We start from the raw sequence: 25,701 nt of genomic DNA, 5'->3' as shown, positions 1-25,701 counted from the left end.
ATGTTCCTATGGAGACCCAGAGACCAGCCCCTAGACCACCCACTCATTGCTGTGTAACCTATAGTGCAGCTCCTCCCTGTGATGTATGTCTCTACCTGTAATTAGTGGGCTGGCTTGCCCCCAAAAGGTATATAGGTGTGATTCAGCAATATAGATCTCTCTCTCTCTGACTCTGAGCTCCTTGCTGCTCACTCCCTGGTCACTCCCCTCTCCCTTGTTCCCTTACCCTCCTTCCCTTCCCTCTTTCCACATGGATCACCAAGCTGGGCTGAGGTGAGCAATGCCATCATGTAACATGCCTGACTGTATTATTGTATTATCTCTCATGCTCTCGATGACTTTAATATAATGCTTATATATTTCAACCGTACAATTGTGCATTACTGAATCCGAGTATTAGTAATAGTAGTACTAGCGGTGGGGGCTGCCCCCCCCCCACTGCGTCATTTTTAATTTAATACTACAGTAGAGGAGAAATTGAATTAGTGGAGTCAGACACAATTCATGGTAGCATTGCTCACCTCAGCCCTTGCTTGGTGGTCCATGTGGGGGGAGCCCAGCCATGAGAGCAGGAGAGAGCCTACGGGGTGAGAGCAGGAGAGCCCCCAGGCACGAGGACTGGGGAGAGCTTTCTCTTTATTACTAACCAAGTGTTATATCTCTTTAGGGGGACATGATTACAGGTAACCACACGTCACAGGAAGGGGAAGTACAATAGACATACACATCGTAGGAAGGGGATGTATGATAGGCATAAGCATGACAGGAAGGGGATGAGCTAGGGGTGTGCCCATAGGAATGGGAAGGTCTAGGGGTATACATGTGACAAGATGGGTAGACCCTAAATTCATGATGGCAGCCTAACCTTGGTCATCCTTGGGCGGGTTTGACCTCTGGTGTCTCCTACAAGGAAACAGACAACTACTATCCTTATCAGAAGGGAGTGGACCCTACTTGTTGTGGGATAAACAGTGGTGTCTGCTTGCTCCAGATGGCTGATAGCTCTTAGGGAGAATGACCCCTAATCTACTCCTGATGACCTCCAAGTGTATAGTCATTCTCAGGCAGCTAAGTCTGGCACATATTTGGGGGAGACAGCTTGAGAGAAATCCTTCTGTTTCCCATACCCAATTCTACCTTACAAGTCTGGCTAGACCAGAGGATGTACACTGGTACAGATAGGAACTGGAAACACAGGGAATCCAGGAAGGATGAACCCTTCAAGACCAGTGGTGAGAGTGGTGATACCGGGAGGGTGGAGGGAGGGTGGGTTAGAGAGGGAGAACCGATTACAAGGATCTACATATAACCTCCTCCTTGGGGGATGAACAGAAAAATGGGTGAAAGGAGACGTCGGACAATCTAAGACTTGACAAAACAATAATAATTTATAAATTATCAAGGGTTCATGAGAGAGTGGGGGCAGGGAGGGAGCGGAAAAATGAGGAGCTGATACCAAGGACTCAAATAGAAAGCAAATATTTTGAGATTGATGATGACAACAAATGTGCTTGACACAATGGATGTTTGTATGGATTGTGATGATTTGTATGAGCCCCCAATAAAATGATTCAAAACAAAAGAAAAGGAGCTAGAACAAGTGTAGGCTAACTACAATCACAATACATGGATTATTGACTTGTACCGAATAAATCGTGTTTATACAAACAATGGGAGTTGGTGGTCAAGCAAAACTTACAATAATTAAAAAAGACTTACAATAATATTTACTGACAATGTCAGACACAGGTCTATGAGAATAAGACATTTCATCATAGAGCAAGTAGGGCAGTGAAGTAGCACTTAAATGTTAGTCTGCCTACTGACAATTCCATACTCTTGGCATAGCTGTCTCTGCTTCTTCATGCACCATGTAGTTTCAGTCTTAAGCCCTCAGGTTACAGGTATGTTTGATGTAGAGCCTAGTTCACCTAGTGGGGTTTCCGCATTGTATCTCTCTTGTATGGCCTTTGGAGCGTGTTGTGTACCTTGAAGATCCAGGGTTTAATGTCCTCGTGTTCTATAGCACGTGGCATGGGTCCCCAGGGGCTGTACAGAAACTTGGACCAAGGTGCCTTATTAGGAGCATAGTAGCAGACATACTCTCACATTGGAGTCCATAAAAGTATTGCTAATCTTTTGAGAATGATGGGGGTTGGAACAGTGATCCAAAGCCCATCTGTACACAGTGGAACAATCTCCCCCACAGAGGGGCCACAGGGAAGGGATGAGTCACCAGGGTGCAGTAAAACATTGATGAAACAGACTATATTCCTCTGGTTCCTTGAGTCTTCCTCACCCCCCACTACCATGACCCCAGTGCTGCTTCTCAATTCAGACGAGACGGGAACGTATACACAGGTATAGATAAGAGATGGAAGCTCACGCCACACAGACTCCAGGAACAGGATTTTCCCAAACATAGTACTCTTGAGATCCACCCATGGATATATAACCCAAAAGAACCAAATCACTGCCGCAGGGCCAATTCCAACCCCTAGTGAGCCGCTAGAACAAAGTAGACTGCCCCAGCCTTTATAGAAGTAGACAGCACACCTTTCTCCTACAGAGCAGCTAGTGGGCTCCAACCACTGAGAGCTTAGTTCGCAGCCAAGAGCTTAACCACTGAGGCAATGAAGCTTCTTCTAGACCAGTGGTTCCCAACCTTCCTCGTGCAGTGACCCTTTAATAAAGTTCCTCATGTTGTGGTGACCCCCCAACCATAAAATTATTTTTGTTGCTACTTCATCATTGTAATTTTGCTACTGTTATGAATTGGGCCATCCCTGTGAAAGGGTTGGTGACCCCCAAAGGAGTTGCAACCCACAGGTTGAGAACCGCTGTTCTAGATAGATAAACAAACAAACAAACAAACAATTGCTATGGAGTAGATTTCTGCTCATAGCAACCCTGTAGGACACAGTGGGACTGCATGGGGTTTCTGAGGGAAACGCTTTGGGGAGCAGACTGGCACATCTTTCCCTGAAGAGTAACTTGGGGACCTTCAAACCACCCACTTTAATTAGCTACTGAGTGCTGAGCTAGAAAAGTAGACAGCTGTTGCCAGGTTGACTCCAATACCTGCCAACTTAAAGAACAAAATGTCATCCAGTCCTATCATCGTCACAATCACTAACACCGTTGAGTCTCTTGTGTGACAATTGGGCCAATCTATCTCACCAAGGGTCCCCTTGTGTTAGGCAGGGTTCCCTATAGAAACAAAACCAGGACACCTATGATTATATGTATAAACCTATTTACATATATATATATGGATATAAGTATCAACCAATATATATGTATAGGTTTATATGTATGTGTGTGTATAGGTTTGTGTGTATATAACCTGTAAGTAATATAATAGCTAATTAGTCTACACAGCAGTACAGAGGGTTCAGTTCAACTCCCTTTCATGGAACAATTAATATACTAGAAGTTCTTCAACTCGTGTGGAATGTTGGGTCCAAGGTCAAAGAAGCAGACAGCAGAGTCCTCCTTCAGGCAAGGCAGGCAGAGTCTGCCCACAGGCAGCAAGACGCAGGGTGGGTCAGCAACAGCCAGTAGCTCCAGAGCTTATTGAAGCAGGCCCAGATGGGATATCAAACTCAAGCAATGCAAGGCAACAGGATCCACCAGCCTCAAGCTCAAGGGCTGTGTGGACCAGCAGCATGGGAAAGCAGGTCTCAAAGGAACCTCAAGCTCTAGCAACATGAGCCATGTGTTGGCTTGCCCTACAGGTAGTGTAGTATACAGGTTGAAGCAGAGAACTAGCTAAAGCAGCAGCACACTGGTCCAATCACCCTCATTGGCCCTCTGCTTTACCAAACACGATAGCATCTTTTAGCATCCCTCTGACGATGTGTTCAAAGCAAGCAAGTCAGACAATGTTCTGCTGGGATCCTTAAAGTTTTCATTGACTAATATTTGAAAGTAGAATGGCAGGCTTTTCCTCTTGTCTGTCTTAGTCTGTAAATTCAACTGGAAACCTCTCCATCATGAGTGACCTTGCTGGTATGTGAAATAAGAGTAGCATAACTTCCTGCATCACAATAGGCAAGCCATAGACAGACAAGTAGAAATGGGTATAGCAATCAAAAGGTCCATGCCTTTTCATGCTTTTCCATGATATAACTAGAACACATTTTGTTTAACCACTTACCTGCTGGAGGCCATATGGGCTGATTTCTGTGAACTATTGCAAACAAAATTGCTAGTAGCATTCATGTACAGGTTTTTTATAAATTTTAATTTCTCTAAGACAAATGCCCAAGAGTACCATTGCTGGGTAGTATGATCATCACACAAGGTGTCCTGGTGACATAGTGGGTTCAGTGTTGGGCTACTAACCACAAGGCCAGCAGTTCGAAACCACTCCAGGGGAGAAAGAGGAGGCTTTCGACTCCTGTGAAGAGTTACAATCTCAGGTCAGATCTCAGTGTGAGGCCTGAGTTGTCTGCATAACACACATGTGGAAGTCAAGATGTCACATCCTTCCCCCCCAAACTAAGCCCTCCAGCCCCAGCAACTCCCTAGTGCTCTTTGATGTGGACATCAGAGAGGAGCAAGTTGGTCGAATTATCTTAGAGTCGTTTGCAAATACTGTGCCTAAAACTGCAGAAAACTTCCGTGTATTGTGTGTGGGAGGGAAAGGCTTTGAACCCATAGCTGGAAAACCGCTCCATTTCAAAGAATAGTGCCCTTTCCGTGGGACTATTACAAGATTCATGATTCAGGGTGGCGACTTCTGAAATCAGAAGGGCACAGGGGGAGAAAGTATTTATGGTGAAAATTTTGAAGATGAAAATTTCTATTATAAGCAGGAAGGTTTATTGACCATGGCAAATGCAGGACCAATACTAATGGTTCCCAGTTCTTTATCACAACTCTCCATTTGGATGGGAAGTGTGTGGTATTTGGCCAAGTCATTAAAGGACTGGGTGTGGCAAGGCTACTGGAAAACAAAGAAGTGGAAGGGAAAAACCTGCTACATGCTGCGCTGTTGCAGAATGCGGAGAATTGATTGAAGAGGGAGATTGGGGAATAGTCCCCAAAATGGCTCTGGTGACAGTCATCCGGATTTTCCTGTGAGTGCTGAGATAGATTTAAAGGATGTAGTTAAGTTTTATTGGTAACAGACTTAAAAAAAAAAACCAAAACACTGAGACTGTGTTTTTAAAAACCCCAGAACTGTCCCTCTCTCAGTTTCTCCGCCATCCTGAGTGTGGTGTTGCTTCGAGCTCACCATGTCGTCTCATAAGACTTTCAGGATCAAGCGATTCCTGGCCAAAAAACAGAAGCAGAATCGGCCCATTCCCCAATGGATTCGAATGAAAACTGGTAATAAAATCAGGTACAACTCCAAGAGAAGACAGTGGAGAAGAACCAAGCTGGGTCTGTAAGGAGCCCCCTGAGGGATGGCACGCATGACCGCATTTTCCCAGTCTCAAATCATGTTGTGTTGCATTAAGACTTTTGTCCTCATCTGATCAGTTGAACTTCTGTTGGCAAATCTGGTTTATTCCTTGGTTTTTTGCTTCCTCATCAAGTCTAACAATAAATAACGTAAGGCTGTTGGTTCGGAAAAAAAACAAAACCCAGAACTGGGAGACGGCCCTAAAGAAGTATGCAAATATCTTAAGGTAGAAGGTTCAGGGGCTGTTACTGAGAAAGCAGATGGAGCCCAGCTACAACCTACAGCTCTAAGCTGTGTGCTAAATGTTGGAGCTGATAAACTAAAGATGCCTGATTGGCAGGGAGCACTTGACAGCTGTTTGGAGGCTCTTGAACTAGAGCCAGCAAATACCAAGGTACCGTATCCCAGAGCTCAAGGGTGGCGAAGATTAAAAGACTATGATCCAGCACTAACTGATCCCAAGAAAGCTCAGGAGATAGCACCTGAAGCTCTCCAGGCAGAATTGCTGAGAGTCAAGCAAAAGATAAAGGCCCAGAAAGATAAGGAGAAGGCAGCTTATGCAAAAACGTTTGCCTAATAAAAAATGGAATTTAACTTAAATAGTATGCATGGGCTGTATAAAGCCAATAAGAAGATTGAAGGGTGTCTTTGTCTGACTATCCATAATGTGTTTCTTTGTACCCTCTAGTTTCCCTTTGTTTATTGTTTAGGAATACTGATAAAGCTCCTTAATAAAACAGTGTCGCAAAAGAAGAAAAAGAGAGCTACATTCGTGGAGACTCCCTCGGGCCCTGCTACTCCATTGCAGAGGGTTCCTGTGCTTGGGGGTCAACTTGCTGGCGGGGAGTTTGGAGTTTCTGGGTCAGCACTGGATGAGGATCCCAGTCTCCGCGCACTTCTTCACCATTTGGTGTTTGCTGTCTTTTTAAACTGTGCCCTCATTGTGGTTTTGATTTGCATCTCCAGATGGCTACAGATCTCTGAGCATTTTTTTTTCTTTTGTTTCTTAACCATTTGGATGTCATTTTTGTTGAACTGTTTGTTTATATCCTCTATTGAGATATTGCAGTTTTCTATAGATTTTAGAGATTAATCCTTTGTCTGTTGGATGGTTGCCAAAGATTTTTACCCCCTGTCTGTGGGTTCTTTTTTTCACTCTTTCTTTTTTTAGCTCTTTTTTGTTAAACAGTGTTTTTTATATATAATTCACATATCAGTTAAGTCGTTTATAAACATCTTAAAAACAGTTGTGCGATCATCACTGCAATCAATTTTAGAACATTTCCTTCTTTCTTGTACTCGTTACATGAGCTCCCCATCCCATGAGCCTCTTCCTTCCCAACCATAACACTAAGAAACTATTCATCCAGTTACTGTCTTTATAGATTTATCCATCCTGGATTTAATATAGAGAAAAACATACAAAAAGAAAAAACAATAACAAAATAAAATATACAAAAATCTCAGTTAAAAGGATAACAGATAATAATAAAAACTAGACCAGATTTAAGATGGGTCCAAAGGGAGAATAAATGATAAGGTTTAACAACTTTAGTCTGCCTACATCTGCATGAGTCCACTTTGTGACGCCCGTTCTTGGACAAGGCTATTCACATCCCTGCTCAAAGGTCAGAGGGGATTCACCAGAGGCTTAATCCGAGTGGGGTCCCTGGGTTTGGGCTTTCTTATAAACTCTTTTGATGAAATCTTCAGGTGCACACAGGCGTCTTATTTTTAGTAGGCCCCAGACATCTATTTGTCTTTGACTGTGCACGCTTTCCTTTGTGATGTTTTCTCGTATGTCGAAGCCCTATAACAGGGCCCTGAAGCTGGTCCCTGTTTCTTCAGAGGTCCTGTTTCATTCTTCTGCAGATGAAAATCCAATATCGCCAGCGCCTAACTCTGTTACCTTAATCATTGTGATGGAGATGGTGCATTTAATTTCATTTCTCCAATGGCTACTGAGGTTGACATATTTTTGTGTATTTATTTTCAATTTGTATATCCTCTTTGGTGAAATGTCTGTTCATGGCTTTTGCTCATTTTCTAGATGAATTTTATTTAATACACACACACACACACATATATACACACACACACACACACACACACATATATATATTTATGGTAAGCATTTGCACAGTAAAGAAGATTCCCATCTAAAGCATCTATACCAACCAGTTCCATTTTCCTTTTTCTTTTTAATCATTTTATTAGGGGCTCATACAACTCTTATCACAATGAATTTTATTTTTTAACTCTGGAGTCTAGAGAGTTCTTTCAATATTCTAAATAGAAGTCCTTTGTCAAATACATGGATTGCGGTTTTGGTCCTTCTCTTTTCAATCCTCTTAACAGAGTCTTTCATGGAGAAGTGTGGTAATTACACAATTTCATGTCAACTTGATAAGAATGAAGGTGGCGTCTAGCCTGTCAGTCAGGTCACAGCCTGGTGATCCTTCCTTGTGGGTGTAGCCTTCTCATGAGGATTCTGGGACTTCTCTTCCTCCCTGGAGGTGGGACACACACTCTCTCTGCTTCACTTTCCTGTTTACAAGCCACATGGAGTCACCTGGAGATGCTTCCACTGCCACTGGACCCACAGGATTCCCACCCACCAGCCTGTGATCTTCCTGCATTCAGCATCATTGCATGTGCTGCTTGAGCCTGAAGAGGAATTTACAAAGTGGATCAGACATATGGGCTAATATCGGACTTAGGGACTTGATCTGGATTGGGCTAGGATGTTTTCTTAATATATAAATACTCTTTCCTATATGAAGCTCTTTTCTATACACATATGAGTCTCCCTGGATTTGTTTCTCTAGTCAACCCAGACCAACACAAGAAGTTATACATTTTGATAAAGTCTAATTCATCAATTGTCCTTTTATGTGCTGCACTTTGGGTGTCCAGTCTAAGAACTCTAGATGTTTTTCTGCTATTTTCTAAAAGCTTTATGTTTTTCATGTATGTCAGAAGAAGCCAGCCTCCAACAAGCAAAGGGCCAGTAGGTGCAATTGTACGGTGATACTATATAAAGAGCATTGTAAAGTCATAGAGGATAGGAAAGATAGGAGAAAGAATACAAAAAAGACAGACACATTTATGGTAGCATGCTCACCTCAGCCCCTCTTGATGGTCCATGTGGACCTGGGAGAAGAGTGAACCTTACTATCTTGGGACATTTATAGGAAGCCATGAGATATGCATATTCAGTAATCCCATGCGTCACAAGGTGGGTGGTATCTATATTAAGGTTCCTGAGCTCACAGGTGAGGAAACCTAATAGTACCTACATTGGGGGAAGGTACAAGGGGGCTGGGTGTCACAGCTGGAAGAGAAAGCAAAAGGATAGCGTCTACTTCTACAGGGAAATAGAATCAACCATGTGCTCACTTTCAGGCAGCATAGCTGTTAAGGGGAGAATCTGTGGGGATGATATTTAAAGCAGGATAATGTACTTGGACTTTACCTCTAACTTACCAAAGTGGAGGCTTTCCTACCGTGGAAGAACAGCTTTCCAGATTCCCTGTGTTATAAGTTAGGGAATATTGTCCTGGTCATATTTCTCTCGGTGTTAGTTTCCCACCCATGTAAGTCCGTGAGTGATTTTGAGTTCATTTTTCAGTAAGATAAAAGCTCTAGGTCATGGAGCATTTCTTTGTCCATGAATGCCTAATTGCACCAGTGCTGTTTGTCGAAAAGACCCCCTTCCTCTCCGTTGTTTTTGAACCTTTATTCAGGCTTCTATTTCATCCTATTGACCTACATCCTTCTGCCAGTGTTAAACTATCTGGATTACTGTAGCAATAGAATAAGTGGTAACCTGGGGAAGAGAGTCCAACCACTCTATTCTTCTCGAAATTGTCTTGGCTATTCTGGGTTGTCTAAAAGCATTTTAAAATGTATTTATAAGTTACCAAGAAAGTAAGGACTATGTAATGATACAACTGAAGTGATAGCTGGTATCCGGAGACCTAAGCTGAGCACTAAGGCCCTTTTGCCTGGGGCAGAAACACCCCCTTGCTAACACATTGAGTTTGCTGACCCTTTGGATTTGAGCTGAGCGCTTCTGGGCAGAGGAGAAAGCCCAGGCCTGTCCCAAGTTGGAAATCTAATGAAAGGCTCACACTACACAGCTGGGACTCCAAAGGGCTACATCCTCAAATAAGAATAGGTTAAAAGCATGCTAACATTATAAATAAATAAATGTATTCATAGCAACAACAACAATAAAAACATGCTAGCATCTGCATCACCCCCACAGGCCTGCAGAGAAAAGAATTCATCTGAAGCCTCAATGCCTACAAGAGAACTTTGTTTTTTTAATTCTTGCAGAGAATGTATGACCACAAGCTAATCCTGTGGTTTTTCTGCCTGAATTCCTTGTTGATTCTAAAAACGAAATGACAAGAATTGAATGTGGCTCGGGCTTGACACTGCCACCCAGCATAGGACACAAGCAAAGCAAAGCCTTTCTGGGTGAACTCATCCTCAGTCTGGACCTTAGGAAATTTCCACAGATGCAGTGCCAAGACACATGAGTTTGTGGTCCAGAAATGAAAACAATAAGGAATAAGGTGCCAGACGCAAGAGCCAACAGAACTATTCAAACGCTCAAACTCACTGCCAGCACGTTAGTTGGAGCTCACAGCAACCCTCTAGGCCAGGGCAGAACAGCTCCTGTGGTTTTCCGACACCATAACTCTCCGAGCGAGTAGAAAGCCTCAACTCTCTCTGGAGGAGCAGTTGGTGGTTTCAAACCTCTGACCTTGCAGTTAGCAGCCCAATGAGCCACCAGGGCTACTTAATAGAAACACAGATAAGAGGAAATAAGAAAGAAAATTCGATCCTCACGCCATACAGACCAATGTCTGACTAAAAGGAGTTCTAAAAAGCGATGAGGATGGTGCGAGAGGAAGAGGAAGTGTGTGTGCATCAGACTGGTTTCCAAATAAAAGACTTTTTCTCTGGGGTGAATCACTCCTTTTTAAAGAGTACACTATGTTCCCTGCACAGTGAGAGAAAATGAATCACATCAAGACACATCTTTGTAACAGCTCAGTCTACTGGTGAGACAGAGAGGATCCTGAAAGCGTTCAGAAAGAAAGAGAATTAAAAGAGAGAATGAGCATCTGAATGGCATCTGACTTTCAGCATAATATCAGAAGGGAGAAGACAATACGGCACTATGTTTAAAATTCTGAAGAAAAGTTATTAACCTCGAATTCTATACCAGACACGCTATCAGTGAAGGAGAATGGCAGAAGTCACTTTTCAGATATGTAAGGTGTCAAGAATTTTAACTTTCTTTCTAAGTACACTACTTAAAGGTGTGCTTTGGCAAACATCGGAAACGGGAAGACAATTTAGAATAACCCATGGCCCTAGCTGATTCTGACTCAATGCAGCCCCACATGACAGAACAGAACTATCCCGCAGGATTTTCTTGGCTATCTTTTTCTTTTCCTTTTTGTAGATTTTATTGTGCTTTAGGTGAAAGTTGACACCGCAGATTCATTTTATATTCCCCACATTTGTGTCAACATTCTTCCGTTTCCGCCGAGTTCGTCATTCCCATTCATTTGATCTCCCATTCACTCAGTTCCCCTCTGCCTTCTCATCTGTGGCTTTGGCAAACGTTGCCTGTGTTAGTGCGGGTTGACTAGAGAGACAAATTCACAGACACTCATATGTGTATAAGAAAGCGCTTTATTATAATAAAAAATTTTAAAAAGAGCTTTATACAAAGAGTAATTGTAAATTAAGAAAACATCACAGTCCAGTCCATATCAAGTCCATAAGTCTGATATTAGTCCATATGTCTTGATGCCAGTCTGTAAATTCCTCTTCAGACTCAAGCAGCACGTGCAATGATGCCAAATGCAGGAAGATCACAGGCCTGTGGGTGGAAAGTCGTGTGGATCTAGTGGCAGTGGAAGCATCTCAGCGCTGGCAGGAGTCTCCACATGGCTCCTGCAGCTCCAGGGCTGTGGCTCCAGTGTGTCTCTATGTGGCTTGTCAACAGGAATGTCTGGCAGGGAGAGTGTGTGTCCCGCCTCCAGGAAGGAAGACAGGAGTTCCCAGAATCTTCAGGAGAAAGCCCTTCCCAAACCAAGGCCTCATTGGCTATGACCTGATTGACAGACTAGACTCCACCCCTTCGCTCAAGTTGACAGTAGACTATGTACCTGCCACATTGCCCTTTTGGTTTCACATAATTGATTGTTCTAAACAGCACATCCTTCACAGGTGTTATTGCTGATGTTGTAGCCCCATCTACTGCATTGACGAGGGGGTGGCCTCTGGGAGTGTCTCCAGCTCCTGGTTAGAAGGTTGTCTTAGTGCACCAGTCTCAGGGGTTCCTCCAGACTCTTTCCATCTTTATTATGATTTATGTGAATTTTGGTTTACATTTTCTACCCATTTTAACCAAGACCTTCTATTGGGAACCCAGTCAGACATCATGGGCAGTAATGGTAACCAAACACCATCTAGTTCTAATCTCAGGCTAGAGGAGACCATAGCTCATATGGACCATAGTCCTTTGGATTAATTGCGCCCTTGAGTTTTTTGTTTTATTTGCTTCTGTCAGAAGAGACCAATAGTTGTTTCTTAAATGGCCACTGGCAGGCTTTTTTGGGGGAGCGGGCAAGCTTTTAAGACCTCCAGATACTACCTATCAGATTAGGATGTCTGTTTCTTTTGTCTCCCTCTCTCCCTCTGCTATGGAATCTGACTCACAAGAACAGAGTAGAACTGCCCCTTTTGGTTCCCAAGACTATAAATCTTGACCCGAGTAGAAAGCTTTATCGTTCTACTACAGAACAGCTGGTAGTTTTGAACTGCCAGCCTCCCTGGTAGCAGCCCCACATGTAACCCACTTTACCAAGTCATCCTTTTAGACTAGGATGTATGACACTATAGCTATGAACTCTATTTGCCAGTTGACCTAGATGTCCCTGAGGTTGTAGTCTGTAGTCTTCAAGTCCAGTCGTTTAGTCTCAATGTCTAAGTAATTTATTTAACTCTGTCCCTTATGTACACTTTTATATATCTGAGGGTTTTTTTTAAGTTTATGGAGAAATGGAATTGAATGATAATAAAAATGTCCACAAACTTTTGGAAGCTGCTTCATATAAGTATATACTCAGCATTCACAAATATCTATAAATACCCATAACCACACCCACAAAAGTCTGGAGCCCTGGTGGTGTAGCAGTTACTTGCTAACTGCAAGGTAAGCAGTTTGACATCACCAGCAGCTCCTTGGGAGAAAGACAAAGCTTTCTCTTCCCATGAAGAGTTAGTTTAAAAAAAAAGTCGGACATTGGGCCTCCACTCATGCACTCCCTCAATACAAGAACACTTTGATCAACTAAACAGTCATGATACCCACCTTCCCAACACAATCGCTGAAGACAAACGTGTGCATAAACAAATGTGGTGAAGAAATGGTGCCCGGCTATCAAAAGATATAGTGTCTGGGGTCTTAAAGGCTTGAAGGCAAGCAAGCGGACATCTAACTCAGAAGCAACAAAGCCCACAGCGAAGAAGCACACAAGCATCTGTGAACACGAGGTGTCAAAGGGATCAGGGATCAGACACCAAAGAATAAAAACCATCATTGTGTGATCATCTTCCCTATATAAACGCTGAAGACAAATGAGTGCATAAATAAGTGTGGTGAAGAAGGCTGATGGTGCCAGGCTATAGAGAGACATAGTGTCTGGGGTCTTAAAAGCTTGAAGGTAAACAAGCAGTCATCTAGCCCAGAAACAACAAAGCTCACATGGAAGAAGCACACCAACCTGTGTGATCATGAACGGTCAAAGGGACCAGGTATCAAGCACCAAAGAAAGAAAATACGTATCATCGTGAATGAGGGGGAGTGCCCAATGGGGACCCAATGTCCATCTGTAGATAACTGGACATCCCTTGCAGAGGGGTGGTGGGGAGGAGATGGGTCACTCAGGGTGCAGTGTAGCATTGATGAAACACTCAACTTTCCTCTCGTTCTTAAACGCTTCCTCCTCCCCCCAGGCCACACCCCCACTATCATGATCCCAATTCTACCTTACAAACTGGTTAGACCAGAGGAGGCACAGCGGTGCAGATAGGAACTGGAAACACAGGGAATCCAGGACAGATGAACCCCTCAGGACCAGTGGTGTGTTGATACCGGGAGGGGGGAGGGAAGGGGGTTAGATAGGGGGAACCAATTACAAGGATCTACATATGGCCTCCTCCCTGGGGGATGGACAATGGAAAAGTGGGTGAGGGGAGACATCGGGCAGTGTAAGATATGATAGATTAATAATTTATGAATTATCAAGGGTTCATGAGGGAGGGGGGAGCAGGGGGGATATGAGGAGCTGATTCCAAGAGCCCAAGCAGAAAGCGAATGTTTTGAGAATGATGAGGGCAACGAATGTATTAAGTGTACTTTACACAATTGATGTATGTGTGGATTGTGATCAGAGTTGTATGAGCCCCAATAAGATGATTTTAAAAAAAGTTCGTCTCCAAAACTTACAGGGGCAGGTCTACCCTGTCCTATAGGGTTGCTATGAGTTGGCATTGACTCACTGGCAATGAGTTTGATTTTTTTAGTGATACCCATATACACGGTAAGTAAAAAAGTACTGCTAAGGCTTCTGTTCATAGATGATCCCAAACAACCTGTTTTTATATGTGTCACTGTGATCACGGATGGCTGCAGACAAGTCCTCCCAGGAATGCACTTCTCTCAGCCTTCTTAGGGTGTCTCCCCCACCAAAAAAAGCTCCAGTCAAAACTGCAGCTACTAAGGAGACCCGCTGGGCCGGTTCATTCGTGACAGAGAGGTCAGCTAAGAAGGGTATGGCAACCATTTTGAGGGGAATCCACGGGGAGAATCTTGACTCTTTTTTTTCCCCAGAGGACCCAGGACAATCACAGGGCTTAGTATGAAGCTTTAAGAAAATGGAAAACTGCACCGGCGAGGAAAAGACCAGGTACATCTCACCGAGTAATTTTCCCCCCTTCGTGACAATGCACCTACTCAATCTTCCAGGGTAGCACTGGCTCTTCTATGAGAATTTCACTGGGAAAACTTACCTCATCTACCTTGTAGCGCTGATCCTGCCCCTTTATAGACTTTGTTCCCTAAACTCAAAAAACACTTAAAGGAACCCATCTGAGTCTCTCAGAGGTGCCCAAACTGCTTCTCCAAGGAAAGATTAGAGATGGAAACACCTTCAGAAGTGTAGAGGCCTGATGAAAAACATGTTGAGAAACAACAGCTTCACATTTTGATTTCTCTTTACTAAGCGTTCCTATGATTTGCAGCGATGCGTATGTACATAGGTGCACTCCCAAATGACCTCCCTCACCTTAACATACAGATGTACCTATCTACTCACATCATTGCAGGATTGTGTATGTTAATAGCATTTACTGTGGGTACTTTGTTCTTGCATACCTCTGACCTTCTTGAACCTGGGTAACATTGTACTAACTCCTCCCATACTGTGTATTGCCTTTCCCCCCCCCCCTATAATGACTAACCCATATCGGTTAGTGATTCTTCCTTTCCTTCCTGGGAACCAGCCTTGTTTCTTCCTGTATGTTAAGTCTACCCTTGACTTTTTACAGTGGCGGTCTCACAAGTTCCTTTGTAATTGACTTATTCCACTCAACAAAATTTCCTCCAAATTCATCCATGATTTAAGATGTCCCAGGAACTCATTGTGTACTATCCCATTGAATGTATGCACTACAAACTGTTTATCCATTCATCTCATATTTAGGTTGCTTTCACCTTTTTTGCCATTGTGAATGCTGCAGCAATGAACATGGATGCGCATGTGTCTAATCAGCGAATCGTGTCACGGTCCTTTCTTTTTTAGGATATACAAGAGAAATCAGCATCTTATCGTTTCCAATAGTGAATGGACTGTTTTGCAGTCCCACCAGCAGTGTATGACTTCCAATTTCCCGTCTCACCAGCATTTATTTTTGTCTTAATCACTGCCATTACAGCCAGAGATGGTACCTAATTGTCATTCCGATTTGCATCTAACGGTTAATCATCACAATCATCTCTTCATGTTTTTTGTGAATTCTTTGTCCATTTCATTGCACTGTCTTTTTGCTGTGTTCCAAGTTTTCTACAAATTTTAGAGATTAGATTCTGATCAGATGTTAATACAAAAAAATTCTCTAGTCTGTAGGTTTTTACTCTTTGGGTTATGTCTTTTGACCAGCTTAAGAATTAATTTTTATTCAGTCCTAGCTATCTAGTGCAGTCTAGATTACCTAGACTGTCTGCTGTTTACAAGTCTACTTACGTTTGAAAGTCTATGCGTGTCATATATCAGGGTCTCTAAATCTGTCCATTTTTTCCTATGAACTTTATAGTTTTTAGATTTGACATTTAGAGTTGTATCGCATTGAGTTAATTGTTGTATACAGTGTGAGGTATGGATATCCAACTTTGCCAGCATCAGTTATTAAAGAGACTCCCTCTTCCTCATTTAATGGACTTTGACCCTTTGTGGACAATCAACTGTCCACAGGTGGATGGAATTTACTACTGGGTTTATCTGTAATCTTTGTGGAAGCAGATCCCCAGACCATTCTTTCACGGTGGTGCTGGGTAGATCACCATTCTTTCACGGTAGTGCTGGGTAGATCAGTATCCAAGTACAAATGATTTGCTCCACTCAGGGACCCTCAATGAAGGCAATACATCTAGAAAATGGCAGACTGGACCTTACAGGGTTTTTTTTTTCACCAAGCTGGTAAAAAGAAAATCCTTGGGGTGGAAGCTATAGACTCACAGACTCAACCTGTCCTGACGGGATGGAGGATGAAAAGCACTGCAGGCCCGGGAGGGGGGTTGGGAGGTGTGTGTGTGTATAGGGGGATGAGTTAATAGCTCATCTTTCTCCCAAGGAACCTGGTGGGTTTGTAGCAATCTTCCAGTTAGCCCAGTGCTGATGTGTCATCAGAGCCCCTTGCACATGAACATAAAGACTACAAGAAATCTGTAATAATGGTTGCCTGATGTTATAAAATATACATAGCTGTGAAAGCTCTGTATCTGCATACCGTAATTTTAAAACTTCATTTTATGTGCATATATATTTTTTTTCCAAACCACTGCTCAAGAGTCAGTCCAGCTACCTGAATCAATCTTTGGGGGTTAGGACCAGTCTTTTGAAGTGGCAAACTGCTGCCCAGTCAGGTTTAGGAGTCATCCACCTATACTCTTCATAGACTATTTGTTGCCACAGTAAAGTATATATGTGAGGATGTAGCTTCTAGACTCCTAACTAGGAAGCACATGAGGGGAGGTATTGTATACTGTTTTCCTTGCTACCAGCTCAAAAATGCAGTGTAGGAACACAATTACATGTCTACTGCATTGCATTCCATTATGAAGGAACACTTAGAAATAGATTTAACTTAAGTGTGAGAAACCGAGGGATGGGAAGAGTGTATGCAGGTGAATTTTTTATTCTGATATTTTAAGAAGCCTGGCAGGCCAGGATTCTAGATGGAGGGAGGTCTTCACAGTTTTGAGTTAGAGATGAGTCCCAATCACATTCTCAAAATTAATATTGATCCCCACAATATCTTCCCATAATAGTGCTGCCTTAAAGTTACCTCTTACAAGCACAAGGCTGATTGTTATCGGGCCGGCACCTTCAAGTATAGGAACAGCCATGTGCTATTGTTCTCCTGGCTCAGGAGACAGTCACTCCCCGCCTTCCCTGCCCCAGCACTGCTCTTAGGTTATTCCTCCAATGAACTCAGGGACCTCTAGGGCTAGGGATACAGCCCACTTTGTTATGTACCATATATACTCAAGTATAAGCCGATCCGAATTATCAGCCGAGGCACCTAATTCTACCTCAAAAAACTGCATATAAAAATGTGCTGAACCTCGGCTTATACTCGAGTATATACGGTATATGGTTACTTGTAATTAGGGGAGGCTTGCCTGCCCCCATAAGATATAAGTGGATGTTGGGAATACATTACATCTCTCTGCGTGGACCTGACTTCTGAAGCCATGGAGGAAACTAGCACCCCCAAACTTGTGTCTGTTTCTCAATTTCTTCACTTCAATTACACAACCGTCCCTTAGGACCCATCCAGATGTGAGGCTGGATCTCACAAAATTACAGGGTAATAAAAAATTACCACTCTCCAACAAATGTGCTTGACAGAATGGATGGATGGTTATGAGTTGTATGAGCCCCCAATAAAATGATTTTTTTAAGTTGCCACTCTCAATATATCCTAGAGACTCTCTATAGAAGGCCCATCTTTCTCCCAGGGATTGGCTTGAACTGCCAGCACTTAACCCCCAGTGCCAGCAGGGTTCCTTGAATTAAGTACAAGCAACATCTACTAGAAATGTTTGTGGATATAAGACTCCAAACAAAACCCCTTTTAATGCAGAAAACACACAACTTTCTTTCTTCATAAGGAAATGTACTATTGCCGTATTCAAGGTGACAGCATGTACCACTTCCACAGTTCCATTTTCTCTTCTACCGGTATTTTCCATGACGATTAAAATGTTTGTAAAGATAACGAATGCGTTTGTTAAGCTTGTGCAGGTCATCAAGGAACATTCGATTCCCAACCATTTTCCTCTTTCTGATACAACGTTGTAATTCATTCCCCTTCCAACCTCGAAGCCATTTGGGGCCCTTGATCAGTTCTTTGGGGTGTTTCTCAAAGTCACCTGTATAATTGTGGAAGAGCATATTAGTTCCAGAACAAGAGAACACAGCCTGGCCCCGCTAAACTTTAATGGGCAGTTGCACCTTCCTTAGCACTAGGACAAAGTCCAGGGAAGACTCGAGTCAGACGGCTTGGGGTTCAGGTTCTGGCACTGCCATTTACTAGCTTTGGGCGGGGGAGAGTCACTCAAATCTCTGTCCTTCCGTTTCTTCATCTTCTAAGTGAAAGAAAGGGCTATTGGATTAAACACTTCAGCACTCAAAATAGCGCACAAGACCAAGAACGGAAACACACAAGTGTTTCAAGTGTGTGTTCTTACTGTTGAAAATGGCACCATTATCTACAGGCACACACAAAAATACCCCAAACTCACTGCCATCGAGTGCATTCCGACTCAGCGGACCCTGGAGAGCTGCCCCTGTGGGCTTCCAAGACTGTAACTCTTTAGGGGAGTAGAAAGCCTACTCTTTCTCCGGAGGAGTGGCTGGTGGTTTTGAACTTAGTTAGCAGTCTAGCTGGTGGCCACTACACCACCTGGGTTCCCGTAGTAGCTAAACGCGGGGGTGGGGTGGGGGTGGGGGGAAGGTTTAGAAAAAATGAGTCGTGCTGGCGTAATAGCCACAGTGAATTCCATAGGGGGTGAAGTCTTACCCAGGATCCCAATGTTATCATACACCCCGAACAAGGCCCTCCTCTCATTCCAACGATCGACGACTTTAAGGGGTGGGAGGGTGAGTCTTACACGGGACAATCCTGGAACGCCTAAGGAAGCGGAGGGGGAAAGAATGAGTCTGAGACACCTAGTGAAAGCGGTTCCTGGGACGTTTCTCCATCAGCTACTTACCCAGAGAAAAGCTCCTGCAGGCTAAGGGCACCCAGCCCCAAAGGCTCCTGCCTAATCCCCAGGGGAGAGCCCCTGCCATTGCTCTCGTCTGTCCTACAAGGACACACTGCACGGCTGCAAACAGTAGGACCCGGCGACTTCCTCAAGGCGATAAGGAGGAGAAGCGTCACGGCTGACCTGCCTCCCGGCCGAGACCAGAAGCAGCCATGGCGAGCCTGTCTTTCCCAGAAAGCACCGGGCGCAGGGCCCGCCCCCTCCACCAGCTTCCGGCGCGCGAACGCTCGGCACGCCTCCCCCGCCCGCGCGCTTCCGGCCGCCCGGCCCGCCGGTGTTTGCCGGCCTCCTCGCTCAGGAGGTGCAAGCTCGTCCATTGTTGGTTTCTCGGGCCTTAACTGTGAGGGAAAGCGGAGTCTGGAACCCAGAGCTTCGGGTGTTCAAAGGCGCAGCCCTCTCCTCCGAACCTCCTCTTAGGGCGTCAACTGTTTTCTTGCCCCATTTTAGAGGCAGAACGTGAAACTCGGTGGGACATAACGCAGAAGGAAATTGGATTAGCGCCCAAGCCTTTTAACTCAGCCTGGACCTGCCTCCTTCCCTGGGGGGCGCCTGAGTGGGCCACTGACTAGGGACCCTAGCAGTGTCCAGAACCTTCCCGGACCCCGACCGGAGAAAAGACAACCCTGTAGGCCGCGTGGCGCGGCCTGAGGTGAAGCTCGGGGGAGCCGAGGGGCGGGCTCAGAGCTGGGCCTTGGGCCCCGCCCCTTGGCAGCGCGCTCGGGCGCTCAGGCTTCTCTGCTGTGATTGGTCGGTTTCTACAGCGAACATTGCAATTGGTCCCTTTATAGCCGTTGATAGTTGAACTCCAGTTGTGGCTTCGCTCGCGCGGCGCCTTATCGAGAGGCGGGTTTTTGTTTCCGCCCGGAGGGCATTGGTTAGTTTTCCGCGCGCTCAGAAGCTCCCTCGCTGGTTGGTGAGTATTGTGCAGTCCGGGTGTTGAGTGTGTGAGTGTTCTCCCCTGCCCCTTGCACGTAGGTCCGATCCAGTCGGAGGAGCGGTTGGTGAGAGGCTCGACTCAGGTGTGGTATTAATGGGGAGCGGGCAGTGGAAAGCTGAGAATTGGAGGATTGGCAGTAGGACTCGGTATTAAGCAGTCGGAGAGGCGGGAAAGCCGAGCAGGGATTTGTTGGGGGTTCCAATGTGATAGGAAGTTAGACCAGATCCCCAACGGAATCTTGTAATTTGGACAAATCACTAAAATAACCCCTCTTAACTCAAACCATTGCATCTGTTAATCGTGTCCATCCATGCATTCCATGGGCTTAGGTTTGGGGAGGCCTAAGTTAGATGTGAAATAGTTAAGGAGCATAACAGCCTGCTACAGCATAAACAAGTAAGATGTTTTGTTACGTTCCCACATTGGGGAGCCCGGAAACTCACTGCCTCAAGCTGGGTGAGGAATCTATATACTGATCACTTTGTACATTGATGCTTTACAAGCATCATACATGCTTTACAAGCATGCCCTGGTGGTGCAGTGGTTAAAGCTCTCAGTTGGGCCCCACCAAGAGACTGCGGCAGAAAGAAGTGGCAGTCTGCTGTGATAAAGATTTGCAGCCTTGGAAACGTAATCTATGGGTTCTACTTAATCCTATGGGATCCCTATAAGTTGAGATCCGCTGGAGGACAATGGGTTTGGTTTGGTTTATGCCAATTTGCAGTTCTTAAATCACTGTCTTACTCCTTGACTGATTTGATCTCCAGAGCAGTATTGTAAAGTAATCAGATTGGTAATCCCACTTTACAGATGAGGTTTAGGAAGTTAGACCAGGCCAGAGAGTCCCAACTAGTATTCGATTCTAATTTGGTTGAGCTTGTGCCTCGGATCCTTGAAGAATGTTACTAGCTTTCTATGAGACTGAAAAGCATCCTTATGCATTGGAGGTGGGGAAAATAACAGAGCCAGGTAAAAGGCAGTGCTTAGATATAGACCCCAACATGTCTGCTGTTTGCTTTCCAGCCTGTGAGCCAGAGGGCCAAAGATGCCTCCGCAGCTCTGTGAGTTCCGTCTGCCCTTATCTTTGGAGGAGCTGTTGAAAAGTGGAGGGGTGAATCAGTATGTTGTACAAGAGGTGCTGCCGGTCAGACATCTTGCATCACAGCTTAAAGGTAAGACTACTGAACTGTCAGCATGCCTCACCTGTCAAAACCACAATCCCATTGCCTGTCTGTTCTCCACCATTAAGCTCACCGAGGGCCAGGAACATGGCGGTCCTATTCCTCCCTCGGTTTTTCTCATGGTGCATAGTTATCCGGTACGAAGAATACCACCTTCTCTGAGATATTCAATAAGTTAAGTAATATCGGTATATGTGGTTACCCTTTGGCTGGGAGGACAGGGGGGTTGAGTTCACAGGTTCCCAAACTTACTTGGTTTATTGCCCCCTTTTTAAAGGGGGGCAGTTATTCAGTGCCCCTCTGGCAATTAAAAGTATTTAAACTAAAAAAAAAAAAAGTATTTAAACTAGAGCCCCTAATCCAGGATAAAGTGCGTGTATCTGCTTTTGCAGCCCCCTGGATTATTCCAGCACTCCCCAGGTTGGGTATCACCCACTTTCTGAAAACATTGCTTTAATTCTTTGTACTGTATATCAAAACTAAGTCCTTAAGGATTTCATAGTTAGAGCTTACTCAGGTTGTCTGGAGCTTGACCAATTGCAGGTAAATACTTTTCGGACGTCAGTATATCTTGTTTGCAAGAGTGTTTGACAATGGAAAGAAACGACACCTGTAGCTGCACTGCAGATTAGCTCTGATCCACCAAAACCTGTCAGCGAGCAAGAACAAGTCCTCCATTGCCAACAAGACCCCATGATGTTGCTGTGCTTGTTGGGAAGGGTCTTCGTTTCAGGTTGCTTGGGAAAGGTAGATGGAGGAAAGAGTAAGACTCAGAAGCCAGATTGCCTTGATTTGGATCCTGGCGCTACTGCCTCTGCCTTGGACAAAGTTCCTTATACTCTCTGTGCCTCAGTTTCCTCATCTGTAATGACAGACATAATAATTACATTTATCGTTAAGGAAGGGTTGGTTCTAATAGAAGCTTGTTGAGATGATTCTAGCTTGTTGCCTATTGAGGCCCTTGGATGCTATAAACGATTAACATGCTCAGCAACTAACTAAAGGTTGAAGATTTGAATCTCAAGATACCTGTCTATTTGTTGGCTGAAAATTGACCAACGGGACTGAGTTTAGTTTTAGAATAAAGGGTGACAAAGGGCCAGTCTTGGGTGTTCTACCCATCTCTTGGTCTCTTCTGAGTTTGAGTTGTTTCTTTGAAGATTTTGATGCTTAGAAGTCTAAATGCAAGTTCTGTCAATATACAAGGTTAAATCAGTTAATTCTTTGCGTAAGTGTTGACTGACCATCTGCTATGAGCCAGGCACAAATTGTGGTCTGGGCACTGGACAAAGTCCTTTCTCTCAACACTGCACTCACAAATAAGTAAATCAGGAGCATGTCCGTGCCAAGGAGAAGAGTAATGCAAAGTAAGACAGGATGTGCTGGGGGAGGAGTGTCATTTGTGTTGGTTATCTGAGAAGCCTTGCTGATGGGTGGCATTTGAACCTGGACCTTGAGGATATTAGCTTAGCAGGTTCTCAGGGAAGGACATTTCAGGAAGACAGAAAAGCCCGTGAAAAGACTCTTGAGAAGGGGGAAACCCAAGGTGGTTGGACTCAGCACCCCACTGGCAGTTAAAGGCTAGGAAAAACAGTCCGGTGAGAAGTGTGTACGTCGTTGTATGCTTCCTTAGACCAGATCTGAGAACTCATCAGTAATAGAAAGTGCATACCAGAACTACTATCCAAAAAAGCCGTGTTTTAAGGAACTCCCTCAGTAATTTGTATGCACACTCAAATTTGAGAAGCCTTAGTTTAGAGCCGTGGAGGCCATAGTAAGGACTTAATTTCAGAGTGAGTGAGCTTAGAAGCCATTGAATTTTGAGCTCAGAAAATCATGGTCGGACATTTTACAAGTGTGCCTGTGTACTGTAAGCACAGACTACTCGTTCTCTGCCATCAAGTCTATAGTCTAAAGCGACCCTGTAGGACAGGGTAGAACTGCCTGCTCCTGTGGGTTTCCATGACGGTAACTCTTTAGGAGGTGAAACCCCCATTTTTCTCCGGTGGTTTCTAACTGCTGACCTGTGGGACTTCTAATGCCACCACGATGCCACCAGGACTCTGAGCACAGACTGTAAGTAAAAAGCAACAAAAAAGCAGGAGATTCATTTAGGGGCTGATATAATCATTTCAGTGGATTGGAAGAGAGTGATACCATTGGAGATATCAATTAAAAAATAAAATTCCGAGTGTGTTTTGAAAGTATAACTACAAGATAGTTGACAGATGGGGATAGCATTAGATAAAGAATCTGAGGTGGTGTTTCTGACCTAAGAACCTAGGAGAACAGAGGTGCCATTTACGGAGATGGGAAACAATCTGAGAGAAGCCTGTTAGTTGTGTGCGTGTGGAGTTCAGGGGAGAGGTGCCAGCTGAAGACACATATTGAGACTTGCTATTCAGTGTGTAGATGGAGAAGGGGAAGCCATTTATAGAGTTGACAACTCGAAGCAGTACAACATTCGAAGAACAAAGGAGCAATCATTGCGGCAGAAAGCCAAAGGAAGGGCTAGCTGGAAGCAAGATAAAGAACATTTCTAAAGAGAGGAGTGATCAACTGTATCAACTTGGCTCGTAGGGCAAGTAAGGACTGAATTCACTACAGATTTGGCCTTGACAAAAGCCGCTGCACAGGAGTAGTGAGGCGACCGCCTGAGTGAGGTAGCTCAGTGGAAAAGGGAAGAGGAGAGACACTGGAAACAGTGAGTTTAGATAGTTCTTTCCAGTTGTTTTCTTTAAAAGAATGGCAGTGATTTAAAAAAAAGAGAGAAAGATGCAATGGTGCGCGCACCCCCCCCCCCCCCAAAAAAAATGGCAGTGAAGCCATCTGGGAAATGCCAGTCACCCACCAGGATAGCCCAATTTAGAGGGGCAAAAACAGAACAATACATGCTGGAGACGGTATGGAGCGATTAGAATTCCTAGGCTTTGCTGGTGGGCTTGTAAATACGGAAACCATGGTGGAAAGCAATGCGGCAATACCGAAAACAACTGGCAGTAGAAGTACCATGTGACCCAGCAGTTCCTTTGCTGGGATATATATACCCCAAAGAAATAAGAGACAGCACAGATAGACGTCTGCTCTCCCGTGTTCATTGCACCACAGTTCACAATAGGAAGAAACTGGACACAGCACAAAGGCCCATCAGTAGAAGAATAGATAAAGAAACTCAGGTACATGCACACAACGGAATACTATGCATCCCAAAAAAATATTGATAAAACCAAGGAATACCTCTTGACATGGAGGGACCAAGAACCCATTATGCTGGGTGAAGTTAGTCAGCCACTGAAGGACGAATATTGCATGGGTCTACTACTGTAAGGATAAACACCTAGGCGAAGGCAGGCTTCTGCTCTCAGGTAATCATCTAACCTGGTGTCCCAAGCTACACTGTAGACTGCCTCCCTAGTGCCTATGAACCTCATATATGTACATCTTAAAAATTGGTTCGACAGAGATCTCACCTGAGCTGGGAGTGGTTTTTCAGGATAGGAGAGAGGTAAAAGTTGCTGCCATACAAAATTGCTAAGGTCACCCCAAATCAACAGACACTCATACCAGAGTGATCAGGGAACCTTACTGGAAATTCAAGTCCAGATTTCAGGGCGTGGAGCATATGTCTCAGAGAAGAGAATTAAATTTCTATTGGTAGAAAAACGGGGTAGAGCAACATCTCATCATCAGGAAGGAAAAAAAATGCTTAACAATGATTGCATAGAGCCTAAAGGGAGAATATGCCCAGTATTATGTTCCCAGTTGAACACTTGACCTAATTTTTACCCAGCCCTTGGTGGCGCAGGCCGTGTGCTACAGATTACTGGGATTTTAAGCTCTGTTCTGAGGCGCACATCTTTCATAGGCTACACCACAAGCACTTGATGTGGAAACTGGGCTTTACTTCAAACTCAACTGTAGTCCTTGGACTTCAGGCTGAAATTCCCTAGTGTGAGAAGAAGCAGATGACTGCTATCCCAAGGGCATAGATAGAACTGGCTGCCCCTGGACTTTGGTTTGGATCTCTTGCCTTGAGGGTGCCCAATGAATGGTGGCCCGGGACTACCACATACTATTTTAATGCCTCCATTCTTAATTTGACATGTATTAATCTGGTAGGCCTGGTTTTGTTGTTATGAATGAATATCATTGAACTAAGCCTCATTGTTTATGTAAGTAGCGTCCGTCACGAGTTTAAACTGTAAAAGTCAGAAAGTCATCTTCATAGCAGACCTTTTGATTTCCTTTTCTCCAAAATGTTCTCAGTTCTATACCATCGGCTAAATTCGTGACACTACCAGTAGAATTACCTAATTCCCCAGGGGGATGTTTGAGCATGTTCTCTAACATAAAATGACAGTGATGTCTCTATGAATTACGAACATGTAAACCATATAGATATGTGAATGATTTTGGACTCACTTAATTTTAGCCCCAATCTAAGAACAGTTCATTGTTGTTTTTTAATAGTTTTATTAGGGGCTCATACAACTCTTATCACAATCCATACATACATCAATTGTGTAAA

The 25,701-nt window shown here is 44.2% G+C and overlaps 2 protein-coding genes and 1 pseudogene across 2 annotated transcripts in view; 2 read left to right on the top strand and 1 right to left on the bottom strand.

Annotated features, from left to right (window-relative positions):
• The first annotated feature begins 4,480 nt into the window (after positions 1-4,480).
• Positions 4,481-5,990, top strand: LOC101659630 (annotated as a pseudogene).
• An 11,853-nt stretch (positions 5,991-17,843) lies between these two features.
• Positions 17,844-19,211, bottom strand: MRPL51 (mitochondrial ribosomal protein L51). Its single transcript, XM_004708111.2, has 3 exons — positions 19,002-19,211; positions 18,809-18,919; positions 17,844-18,158 (listed from the first exon to the last, which is right to left on the bottom strand). The coding sequence occupies exons 1-3, from the start codon at positions 19,078-19,080 to the stop codon at positions 17,962-17,964; spliced, it is 387 nt and encodes a 128-aa protein (XP_004708168.1). The 5' UTR covers positions 19,081-19,211; the 3' UTR covers positions 17,844-17,961.
• A 163-nt stretch (positions 19,212-19,374) lies between these two features.
• The window catches only part of NCAPD2 (non-SMC condensin I complex subunit D2), a 33,126-nt gene continuing 26,799 nt past the window's right edge, over positions 19,375-25,701 (top strand). The window contains exons 1-2 of the mRNA XM_045296003.1: positions 19,375-19,968; positions 21,016-21,164. Coding sequence (XP_045151938.1) covers positions 21,038-21,164 — 127 coding nt within the window. The 5' untranslated portion in view covers positions 19,375-19,968; positions 21,016-21,037. The remainder of the gene's footprint in view (positions 19,969-21,015; positions 21,165-25,701) is intronic.

Source organism: Echinops telfairi, unplaced genomic scaffold (genome assembly GCF_000313985.2).
Source record: "Echinops telfairi isolate 266 unplaced genomic scaffold, ASM31398v2 ScPeMD7_7356;HRSCAF=8355, whole genome shotgun sequence".
NCBI lineage: Eukaryota > Metazoa > Chordata > Mammalia > Afrosoricida > Tenrecidae > Echinops > Echinops telfairi.
This window is presented reverse-complemented; position numbering and strand designations above follow the sequence as displayed.